Genomic DNA, 12,639 nt, shown 5'->3' with positions numbered 1-12,639 from the left:
GGAATTACACAAGGTAGGAGTTGAACTTTCACAAACTCTTAATATACAATTATATTACTTATATTATATCTATTAGATTAATATAATATGCATAGGCTATATTTATAGTCATATATATATATATATATATTAGGGCTGCAACTAACGATTAATTTGATAATCGATTAATCTGTCGATTATTACTTCGATTAATAATCGGATAAAAGAGACAAACTACATTTCTATCATATCCAGTATTTTATTGAAAAAAAAACAGTATACTGGCACCATACTTATTTTGATTATTGTTTCTCAGCTGTTTGTAAATGTTGCAGTTTATAAATAAAAGTTTATTTAAAAAAACAAAACAAAAAAAACATTTTTTAATAAAAAATAAATAAAAAAACTGCGCATGCGCATAGCATAGATCCAACGAATCGATGACTAAATTAATCGGCAACTATTTTAATAATCGATTTGTAACAGTGAATAATTGGTCCAGCGCCTTTCAAACAAATTATTTTCAGCCCAATGCAGCACTTGAGTCAAAAAGTTTGGACATCCCTGCTTTAAACACAGGAGGACTTACTCTATCCTTGAACGTAAACATGATGTTATTTTCACTCTACATTGATAAAAACAGACGCATTAAAAATGGTTTTGCAGCACTCTTGCCAGCGCCGATGACGGTCAGCTGTTTTTGGATACAATCGCTGTCAGACCTCCTGCTGATGCAACAACTTTGACAAGCAAGACTTTTTGCTTAGTGTCATAAGAAAGGTGCAAAGGTATATCATGGTTTTAATCCTTATTCAACAACAGATCATGAAGTTAACTTACTTATGTTGGTTCCATTTGTGTAGATGGAGCCGGGCGCGAAAAAACAAAAACATGATGTACCCTTCCTCCTTGTTAGTGTTTACTAATGTTAAAGACAATGTACACTTCACTGCACATAGAATAGAATAGAATGGACTTTATTGTCATTATATTTGCATGTAACGAGATTAAGTTCGACCCACATGAAACTTAAAACCTGCCGTTTTATGTCTTCTGCTTGGAACACATTTGGCACCTCGTTGCCCCAAAATGTTTGTCAAACACCGGAAAAGTGAACTTAACCCTTTTGAATAGTTTTTACCTCCGTTTCTTACGGTTTGTTGAGTTAGCTCTGGATTGATACGTGGACATGACAAACAAGGTATTTGATACCTAGAAGAGTTTACATGTTGTGTTTTTGTTCAATCCCAGAAAGACTGACTTAAAGTTTAATCCTGGCTTTGTAGATACACTGAGACCAAGTCTAAGCTCATTCTGTTTTTGAAACTGCACCAATTTCCCCAGAATTTTCAACAAATTTGGAGTGTTTTGTCCAGAGGATTATTTGTGATTTGTACCTTTTCAGAATGTGCTTATTTTCGGCCAAAGTAAAACAAGGAAAACAACCTGACGTTGTCTTTATTTTTAAATTATCATGCCATGATTTTACCATTCCGGCCCACTTGGGAATAGATTTTCCTCCATGTGGCCCCTCAGCTAAAATGAGTTTGACACCCCCGCCTTAGAGCTAACGGTGCTGTCATTTGCTACATGCTATGTTTTGGTAATGTCATAATTGAACACTTACAGCAAATAGTAAGACTTTAAGCAAATATTTTGTACTTTTTGATTAGCTAATTAAAATCAGGTGGCAAACTACGCCGCCCGTCGTGTATTTTCATAACCAAAATGTTTAATAGTATACCGTGTGATTCACATAGCTAGTGACAAACAAAACATGACAAAATTCACATGTTTACCGCGCATCTATGACAAGTCTCGGGTGGTATATTTAGCAACAAATGAACAAAAAACGGACTTACCACTCCTTTTTTTTGCCACACAACAACAACAAGGACTGTTTGGAGAATGGCGCCCTGGGTGGACGCTACCACTTTGAAGACGTCAGAGGGGGGACCGGAAGTGAGTTCACTGAACGGAATCATGTCAAAAATGTAGTCAGTTATTGTAATTATTGATAGTCAGTTGGAACAAACACGACAGCGAATATTACTGCCTTACCAATGCCAATATGCCTTAATTATAAACACTATCCAGGATCCGGATATTGATCGTGCCCTTAACAAAAATAGATTATGACATTGATTATCGCATATTTTTTGTAAATTTTGTATTTTTTTGACACATTTGTCGAAGTATGGTTAAAAATATATATACATTTTTTTTTTTGATTGTGTGAAAGTTCTGTTTATTTCTCAAAATCACCAAAGACGAGCGGAACTTTTGAATTGCGCAGAAACAAATAGCGGACCGTAATGACGCGAGGACTGTGTTGTCGATCACATTTAAAAGTAACACCAGCTGGATCCATGTGAGGTAAACACTTTAAGGTCTTCTCTGTCTTTATGTATCGCTGCACATGTTTTTTCGTGGTAAGTTTTACGTAAACAGTTTATTTAAAAAAAAATTAAACCTGTTCTGTCGCTGTCTTAGTTTAGTTTTGATCGAATCAGTTCATATTTTGTGGGACAAGCTGGTGACCGCATGAACAAATCATACATTCTCTGCATACCTGCAATGGTAAACAATCCTTTAAAGAAGTGGTTTTCAAACTTTTTTCACCGAGTACCACCTGAGAAAACACTTTGCTCTCCAAGTATCACCATAATCACCAACAATAAAATCCAGTAGCGTAGTAGGCCTTATTATTCATCAAAAACCAAGGCAGCGGTTGCATTTAACAAGTATATTTAATATTTTGGCCACGACACATAGTTTGAACGGTAACACTGTTTGAATATTTAATTAAGTGATTATTTGACGTACTACTAGATCCTATGTGTCAAAGTCAAGGCCCCCCAGGCCGGATCTGGCCCGCGAATGAACTATCTATGGCCCCCGAGATGATATTTGATTAGTATTAGAACCGGCCCGCAGGTCACAGCCGCCTGCTGCTGTTTTGCACGCACCAATACTCCATCAGTGTTGTTGGCACTAGGAGTTTTCAAAATAGGGTCCCAGGCAACGTTCCCTCTAAGGTGCGCGCCTGTGCAATTGCGCACTGCTCAAGCGCCCTCTGCGCACGGCAAATCTATGCCACGCACAAAATCAAATAAAAAAATAAGCGCATAACAATTTGCGACACACGCACATGACAGAGAAAACCGTTTTCGTCATCATTGTTCAAATATTGTAACGTCTGTCGAGACGCTTTGAGGACATGAATTCCATCCATCACTTTACTGAGCAAAACTCTTTATTGTCGGCCATAAACACATCACCAAAACATTAGTAAAAAAAATGATATCTAGCAAAAGTGGTCATTTTCTGCAGTACAAACCAGACCAAAAGCAACTTCGTTATATCAACAGCAGCCGCTCGCTCTTTCTCATTTGCGCCAACACATGCACATATGGCATTTAGCCAGTGATGCATTTACAGCCACACAAAAAGTCGCACAACTCCAACACCACACAAATAGTGTAATTCCAGGTCGTTACTCTATGATTTACCAATCAAATGTGTGCTTATTCTAGTGTCATTTATTAGGAATCTTAATTTATAAATATTAATCATGAAATGCTGTTAGTATATTAAATAAATACTAATAAAAATATATTTTTTACAAACAGGAAGTTGCAGGAATGTACACATGATCCCCTGCTTACATCTCATTGTGCAACATGTGAATGTTTTACTGGGAACTAAATGCAATGTCTGAAAGGGGTACAAATTATTTCCAAAGCAGGACCTCCACCCAGACAAACAATACAAGTACACAGTTCATGGAAAACAATATTTTTTGTTATTGTCATTGTAAGTGGGCCTAAACACTTATATTAGAAAATAACCTCATGGAAATGACTGCTGTCATTTGATTGTAATAATAAGAGAATGTTGTCTGTCTATCTATGAACTATGGGAGACCGGGCTTTCTGCTCCGCTGCTCCCTGTCTGTGGAACGCTCTCCCTGACCACCTGAGGGCACCTCAGGCTGTGGATGCTTTTAAAAAAGGCTTAAAAACCCATCTTTTCAAAAAAGCCTTTTTATAGATTTTTATAGATATGCATGCTGGTTCTAGCTGTTGGGCTGTTTCTGGTTTTATATTTTATTTGTTTTTATTATCTTTTATTATTATTATTATATATATATATATATTTTACACTGTGGCACTTTGAGGTTGTATGCTCAACGTGAAGTGCTTTTTACAAATAAAATCTATTATTATTATTATTATCTGTGTTGGCCCTGCGATGAGGTGGGGACTTGTCCAGGGTGTACCCTGCCTTCCGCCCGAATGCAGCTGAGATAGGCTCCAGCATTCCCCGCGACCCCGAAAGGGACAAGCGGTAGAAAATGGATGGGTGGATGGAGATTGAACTTGTTATTTAGTCAGGTTTGGGACAGGTGTGCTGCTGGTGTAGCCACAGTGTGCACGTCTGATGTTGCTCACATGGGCTCCACTGAATGCTCAGGGAGTTTTTGCGTTTGCTCACACACATGAAAAATTAGAGAGAACATTGGTAAATGTATGTCATAAAAATGGGGTCCCACAGTAAATTTTTGGGGTCGCACTTTTTTGTAAGCGTTTTGAAAACAAATGATAAATGTATGCATTATCCTGTTATATCTCACATTCTGTATTGTGTTTTGGAAAATGGTTGTCATAAATGGTGGTATAGCTCGGTTGTTAGAGTAGCCGGGCCAGCAACTTGAGGGTTCCGGGTTCGATCCCCGCTTCCGCCATCCTAGTCACTGCCGTTATGTCCTTGGGCAAGACACTTTACCCACCTGCTCCCTGTGCCACCCACATTGGTTTAAATGTCACTTGGATATTGGGTTTCACTATGTAAAGCGCTTTGAGTCACTAGAGAAAAAGCTCTATATAAATATAATTCACACTAAACATTACTTAGTTCATTAAAATAAATAATGCAAAAGAAAACACATTTTCATGCATATGTAAATGTGTTCAGTTATAAACATTCATTCACTTTCTTCTTTCCTTCATGGATCTAAACTTTACCGCTGCCGGTATTTTGTCCATATTTTTATTGTAATATTTTCAGAATGTGTTTGTTCTATTTTTGGCCAAAGAAAACAATCTGAAGTTGTCTTTATTTTTTTGTTTTAATGCCCTGATTTTAATAGTCCGACCCGCGTGTGCACAGATATTTCTCCATGCGGCCCCTGAGCTAAAATGAGTTTGACACCCCTGCACTAGATGGAGAATTAGTTGTTGAGAATTACTGCTTTTAAAAGAATCGTGAATTCCGACGGTGATGCGGCTTACCCTCAAAACAAATCACTTGTGTCAGGCTTGTCCCTGACAGTTTGGTCAAGTTTTATTTTTTTCTCTGTGTTTGTTGTATTACCTGTCAGCACTCTTATTTAGGTTCAGTTTCCTGTTTGTCTCTCTGAGTGCTGTCCCCTCAGCTGTGGCTGATTGGCACCGGGCCACACCTGGTGCCAATCAGCCAGCTACTATTTAAACCTGCTCTGTCCTTCACTCAGTGCTGGATTATTGTCACTTCTACCTGTCACCACTACCTGTCCATGTCATTCCTACCTGTCGTGTAGATCGTTACAGCTACTACCTGTCGTGCTACTACATGTCCTTGTACCTGTTTCCAGTTTTTCTGTTTGCTGGTTCCTGTTTTCAGTTTTGGCTATTCCTAGTTCCTGGTTTGTGTTTTTACCTTGATTTTGATGAACATTAAATCATGTTTTCCTGGACAATGCCTGCCGCCATCTCTGCATCTTGGGGTTCGTCAACAACAAACTCTGACAACTTGTTCCTTATCCCATATGACGTTTCCTAAAAAATATTAGAAATCAGCCCCTATGTATTTGTTGCTAAATAAAAAACACACAAACAAACCCCAGCAAATCTAGGAATAAATTCATGCTTAGTATAGCTTTTGACTAAATAAACCACTATAATTAGATCCGATGCGACTGGTGGCTGTAACAGTAGAATAAAAATGCTCTGATAATGAGATATTTGTTTACGATCACTAATATGCATCCCCAGTTCAACCCATGTCTTGAAAGATGGCAGAGATTGCCTGTCACACTGCTGACATTTGTGTTGTGTTCAGGCAGTGACAGCGCTGCGTTGGCCACTGAGATGCAGCGGCTGTATGTCGGTGGGTTGAGCCACACGATCACCCAGAAAGATCTGAAGGATCGATTTGGAAAGTTTGGAGGCGTGGAGGATGTGGAGCTCCGGACAAGGAAGGATGATGACGGTAACAATAACACTGACACCCTGAAAGTAACAATAAATTGCAATATTATTACAGTATATTTTCAAATAGAGGAAGTTATGCACTTAAATAAACTGCCTCAAATATCACCTGCGCCTCTTTTAAAGAATATCAGTACAATAATGCACTGTTACTCATCTACAATGCATTCGGGAAGTATTTACAGCACTTCATATTTTCCACATTTTGTTACGTTACAGCCTCATTCCAAAATAAAATAAAGAAATTTTCGTCCTCAAAATTCTACGCACACTGCCCAATAATGACAATGTGAAAATGTTTTTTAAGAGCTTTTTGCGAATGTATTAAAAAATAAAACTAAGTAATCACATGTATTATCAGGCACACACCTGTCTGTATATAAAGGTCCCACACTTGACAGTGCATGGAATGAAGTCGAAGGAATTGTCTGTAGACCTCCGAGACAGGATTGTCTCGAAGCCCAAATCTGGGGAAGGGTACCAAAAAGTAATTGCTGCCTTGAAGGTCCCAATGAGCGCAGCGGCCTCCATCATTCGTAAATGGAAGAACTTTGGAACCATCAGGACTCTTCCTAGAGTTGGGCCGCCGTCTAAACGGGGGAGAAGGACCCTAGTCAGGGAGGTGACCAAGAACCCGATGGACACTCTGTCAGAGCTACAGCATTCCTCTGTGGAGAGAGGAGAACCTTCCAGAAGGACAACAATCTCTGCAGCAATCCACCAATCAGGCTTGTATGGTAGAGTGGCCAGACGGAAGCCATTTCTCAGCAAAAAGTTTGCCAAAATGCACCTGAAAGACTCTCAGACCATGAGAAACTAAATTCTCTGGTCCGATGAGACAAAAATCGAAGTCTTTGGCGTGAATGCCAGGCGTCATGTTTGGAGGAAATCAGGCACCGCTCATCACAGTGTCAATACCACCCCTGCAGTGAAGCATGGTGGTGGCAGCATCATGCTGTGGAGGTGGTTTTCAGCGGCAGAAACTGGGTAACTAGTCAGAATAGAGGGAAAGATGAATGCATCAATGTACAGAGACATCTTGGACGAAAACCTGCACTCTTGAACTCAGACTGGGACGACGGTTCATCTTTCAGATCCTAAGCACACAGCCAATATATCAAAGGAATTGCTTCAGGACAACTCTTTTAATGTCCTTGAGGGGCCCAGCCAGGGCCCAGACTTAATTGAACATCTCTGGAGAGATCTGAAAATGGCTGCGCACCGACGCTTCCCATCCAACCTGGTGGAGCTTGAGTGGTAGTGCAAAGAAGAATGGGCGAAACTGCCTAGAGATAGGTGTGCCAAGCTTGTGGCATCGTATTCAAAAAGACTTGAGGCTGTAACTGCTGCTAAATGTGGCTCAACAAAGAATTTAGCAAAAAGGTGTGAATACTTATTAATGTACATGTGATCTTTTTTTTTTAGTTTATTTAATAAAACTTGATTACATTGTCATTATGGGGTATTGTGTGTAGAATTTTGAGCACAAAAATGAATGCATTCCATTTTGGAATAAGGCTGTAATGTAACAAAATGTGGAAAAAATGCAGCGCTGTGAATACTTTTCGGATTGAATGTCTGGTCAAATGCATGTGATCAAACTGTCGTTCCTTCGCAGGTGTTCCCTACAAAACATTTGCGTATATCAACATCAAGATTTCTGACACAGATCTGAAGAAGTGTAAGTCAATGTAGCAGCAACTTAAAGTCCACATTTGTTAAGCGGGAACTTGACACCTTTATTTTCTCCTTTAGGTATGACAGTGTTGAACAAGTCCAAATGGAAAGGAGGAACTTTGCAGATTGAACCAGCGAAGGAGAGCTTTCTGCACAGGTTTGATTGATTGATTGAAACTTGTATTAGTAGATTGCACAGTACAGTACATATTCCGTACAATTGACCACTAAATGGCAACACCCCAATAAGTTTTTCAACTTGTTTAAGTCGGGGTCCACGTTAATCAATTCATGGTAACAATAATTAGTGTTGGGTAGGGATGTAATCATGTAATGCTATCAAAATCTCACGGAACGATATTACGGTATTAAGGCCACGGTATTATATTATTGTGGCGTATGTACAAAAATAATGTGTAAAATGAAGTGGCAGGAATGTTTAGGATAAACACACTTAATGTAATTAAACACAAATATAATGCTCAAATGTTCTAATTAGAGATGTCCGATAATATCGGCAGTCCGATATTTTTGGCCGATAAATGCTTTAAAATGTGATATCGGAAATTATCGGTATCGGTTTCAAAATTATCGGTATCGGTTTCAAAAAGTAAAATGTATGACTTTTTAAAACGCCGCTGTGTACACGGACGTAGGGAGAAGTACAGAGCGCCAATAAACCTTAAAGGCACTGCCTTTGCGTGCCGGCCCAGTCACATAATATCTACGGCTTTTCACACACTTAAGTGAATGCAAGGCATACTTGGTCAACAGCCATACAGGTCACACTAAGGGTAGCCGTATAAACAACTTTAACACTGTTACAAATATGCGCCACACTGTGAACCCACACCAAACAAGAATGACAAACACATTTCGGGAGAACATCCGGACCGTAACACAACATAAACACAACAGAACAAATACCCAGAACCCCTTGCAGCACTAACTCTTTTGGGACGCTACAATATACACCCCCCAACCCCGCCCACCTCAACCTCCTCATGCTCTCTCCCAAATTCCAAGCTGCTGTTTTGAGGCATGTTTAAAAAAAATAATGCACTTTGTGACTTCAATAATAAATATGGCAGTGCCATGTTGACATTTTTTTCCATAACTAGAGTTGATTTATTTTGGAAAACCTTGTTACATTGTTTAATGCATCCAGCGGGGCATCACAACAAAATTAGGCATAATAATGTGTTAATTCCACGACTGTATATATCGGTATCGGTTGATGTCGGAATCGGCAATTAATATCGGAATATCGGATATCGGCAAAAAAGCCATTATCGGACATCTCTAGTTCTAATCATAGTTATTATTAAAAACATGTATTTTTAAGTGCAAATAATTGTGCAGGAACATCTACTGATCGAAGTAAATATTTCAAAAAAGAACTTACAGTTGATGTCTTTAAAGTGACATTGTAAACATCCAGTGATGTTTAGCTTTGCGGTGGAAAAATGGATGAATGGACATGAGGATTACCTAGCAGCTTTTTAGTTTACTCATATTTCCTGCTGGTCGTGTCACCTTGGACAGGCTCGAGACAAAAGTCCTCCGCCGCCAACGAGGTTATGTTTTCACCAGGATTTGTCTGTTTGTTAACATAAGTCAAAAAGTTGTGGGCCGATTTTGATGGGGGTTTTTTTTTTAGGAAATGTCCTCAAAAAACAGTTCCTCTCACCTACTACGAACACTTCACTTCCTGTTTACAATGTTTACCGCCTCCACCTTGCCAGTCCCGCTAGGGCTGGGCAATATGACAAAAAAAATGATCATGATTCATTTTTTCATGTCATCCAATCTTAAATAATGTCACAATTAAAAAATAATAATAATAAAGTCGGATTGTCCCATGCAGGATTATACAAAGTACCGTTGCATGCCACATTCTGCACGTGTTACAACAGCGTGGCTTCATAGTAAAAGAGTGCGGGTACTAGACTGGCCTGCCTGTAGTCCAGACCTGTCTCCCATTGAATATGTGTGGTGCATTATGAAGTGTAAAATACCACAACGCAAACTGTTGAACAATTTAAGTTGTACATCAAGCAAGAATGGGAAATAATTCCACCTGAAAAGCTTCAAAAATGTGTCTCCTCGGTTCCCAAATGTTTACTGAGTGTTGTTAAAAGGAAAGGCCATGTAACACAGTGGTAAAAATGCCCCTGTGACAACTTTTTTGCAATGTGTTGCTGCCATTAAATTCTAAGTTAATGATTATTTGCAGTTGGAACATTACATATCTTGTCTTTGCGGTCTATTCAATTGAACATAAGTTAAAAAGGATTTGCAAATCATTGTATTCTGTTTTTATTTACCATTTACACAACGTGCCAACTTCACTGCTTTTGGGTTTTGTAGATAGAAGTTTTTTTATTAATATTTTTGGTGTCGTCATGAACAATTTTGCTCGATAAAGGGATTGATGGAATTCCTGTATTTAATGCGTCTCGACAGACGATAATTGAACAGTGTTGACCAACCTTATTTGTTGTCACCTGTCACTCATGCAGAATACATTGTGTTTATTTTGTTTGGAGTTCAGATGGGATTTTTGATTTTCTGCGCAGCATAAATTTGCTGTGCGCAGAGGACGCGTGAGCAGTGCGCAACACAGGGAACGTTGGTCACACGTCACGGAATTATTGTGAAGACTTTGAAACCACAATAACGCGTTACATCTCTAGTGTTGGGTGGATTACAGGGAAAATAGTATATATTTCATATTACGGTCGTTTAAAATCTGAAAGGTGTAAGAAAGGTGGCTATTTTGCTGACTTCTAAAGTTGCTGTCTTAGACTGGCTCAGGAGAGGCAGGCGGAGTTGCAACGCCCCCAACAGCCTGCAGATTGCCCCCATACACAGAAGGTGCTGGAGTCGCTCAGCCAAGCCGGTGTGGACAACTTCACCATGAAGGCTGCAGTGCCTGGGACAGAAATACCAGGACACAAGGTTTTCATTCATTTTTTTATTTATCTTCTTCATTGATGTGCATTTTTGATCAATAGACAATTAAACTTTAGCAACAAAACACATATTTACACACCTATGTTTGAGAAGGAACAGGATGAAGAAAATCTTATATTTCCTACCCCCTTCAACATAATAAGTAGTTAATGGATAGCCCAGATTCACAAGCATACAAACCAAACAAATACATCCAAATATAATGAAAACAAACAAAAAACACACAAAAAAAACAACAAGTGCAAAACTTCATGAAGTACAAACCGAACAAAAATAATAATATACACCTCACGGGATGATACAAAACAAATACAAAACCAGACAAAAAATAAGTAAAATAATAAATATAAAGCAAAATGTAAACACTTACGACTGTCATATGATCTTATTGTTCTGTCTTTATATTTTTTTCAATTGGAATATATTAATTTGGTTCATTTGACTGTTTGAAATTGGGTTTAAATACAGGCTGAATAGTGTGTAGAATTGGATTATGTTTGTATGTTAAAATAGTCAAAACTGTAGAAAAAGACAAAAGGTCTCAGTGTTTTCCATAAACTGCCAAGATACCTGTGGCGGTGGGGTCGTGGCTATGGGTGTGGTCACCATGACATCATCGAGTAATTTGCATAATTTACTACAATGATATGATTTTCTCTAAAAAGGCTCAAAAAATGTATACTTACTAATTAATAATAACAGTTTTGTTTTAAACGTCCATCCATCCATCCATTTTACAATATAATTACAACACTTTATGTACATATTTATGTACAGATTTCAACAATAAGTTATTCACAGAAATATATTTATTAATTGTGGTTGTTACAAAAAATATAAATTATAAAATATAAAAGCTAAAATGTCTCTTAAAGCTCTGCCCCTTTAATTAGTGCATACTAAATAATTTAACTTTAGCCTACTACTACAACCATATTATTTACCAGCAACATAAAGTGAAACAGAGGCAGAGGTGTCCTGCCACAGTCAGTAACAAATAAACAGAAAACAGTAGTGGTCAAATACAAATAAGGCAACAAGAGAAGTATCCTACACTTCTCTTTTGTAAAGTAAATCTGAACAGCCTATATGGGCATCTACATCAACTATATGATTTGCCTGAGAAGCTGGACAGAACAAAAAAAAAAAATTATTATTATTTTTATTTTTATTTGTGGCGGACGTAATTCTTTCGTGGCGGGCCGCCACAAATAAATGAATGTGTGGGAAACACTGGGTCTTGACTCACTTTTTCTGCTCTCAGGACTGGGTGGTCAGTAAATTTGGACGAGTCCTCCCCGTCATGCAGCTCAAGTGTCAAAGAGGAAACAAATCTCGAACGCTCAAGTATGACCCGTCCAAGTACTGCCACAACATCCGCAGGTTGGCCCTGCCTGACGTAGACCACCCCACCCCCGTCACCCAGCTTACCTGGGAGGTTGACGGGGGAGACGATGACATCAGCAGGAAGAGGCGGGGCGAGTTCCCGGCGTACAAGTCGCCGAGACCCAAGAAAAGTCGGACGGATGCGGTCGTCTCCCATAAAGCTGTGAGCACAAGCAGGTAACGTGATTGTTTTTCTCTATATTCTTAATAACGGTCCTTATGGTTTTGCCAAGTCTTGTCCAACTGGGATAAAAGGGCTCCAGAATGTCCCAAAGTTCTTACAATGTTGGCGTTAACGCACTTTTTTTGTCTTTTTACGCATTTAAATCAGAAAGGAAGCGCATTTCCAGAAGTATATGTATTTTTATCT

General features: G+C 38.7%; 2 protein-coding genes across 3 annotated transcripts in view; one reads left to right on the top strand and one right to left on the bottom strand.

The window, feature by feature from the left end:
* The window catches only part of cenpp (centromere protein P), a 118,846-nt gene extending 116,895 nt beyond the window's left edge, over positions 1–1,951 (bottom strand). Inside the window, exon 1 of the mRNA XM_062037675.1 lies at positions 1,842–1,951. The gene's annotated coding sequence lies outside the window, so the exon portion shown is untranslated. The remainder of the gene's footprint in view (positions 1–1,841) is intronic.
* Positions 1,952–2,220: 269 nt separating this feature from the next.
* Positions 2,221–12,639, top strand: part of nol8 (nucleolar protein 8) — a 33,902-nt gene continuing 23,483 nt past the window's right edge. Inside the window, exons 1-6 of one of the 2 annotated variants that reach the window (XM_062037449.1) lie at positions 2,221–2,355; positions 6,082–6,231; positions 7,849–7,911; positions 7,986–8,064; positions 10,715–10,868; positions 12,148–12,446. In XM_062037449.1, the coding sequence (XP_061893433.1) occupies positions 6,111–6,231; positions 7,849–7,911; positions 7,986–8,064; positions 10,715–10,868; positions 12,148–12,446 (716 nt within the window). In that variant the 5' untranslated portion in view covers positions 2,221–2,355; positions 6,082–6,110. The remainder of the gene's footprint in view (positions 2,356–6,081; positions 6,232–7,848; positions 7,912–7,985; positions 8,065–10,714; positions 10,869–12,147; positions 12,447–12,639) is intronic. The other variant, XM_062037450.1, reaches the window with a different exon arrangement.

This window comes from Entelurus aequoreus, linkage group LG26 (assembly GCF_033978785.1).
Source record: "Entelurus aequoreus isolate RoL-2023_Sb linkage group LG26, RoL_Eaeq_v1.1, whole genome shotgun sequence".
Taxonomy (NCBI): Eukaryota; Metazoa; Chordata; class Actinopteri; order Syngnathiformes; family Syngnathidae; genus Entelurus; species Entelurus aequoreus.
The sequence above is the reverse complement of the archived record's forward strand: the minus strand, read 5'-3'. Positions and strand labels throughout refer to the sequence as shown.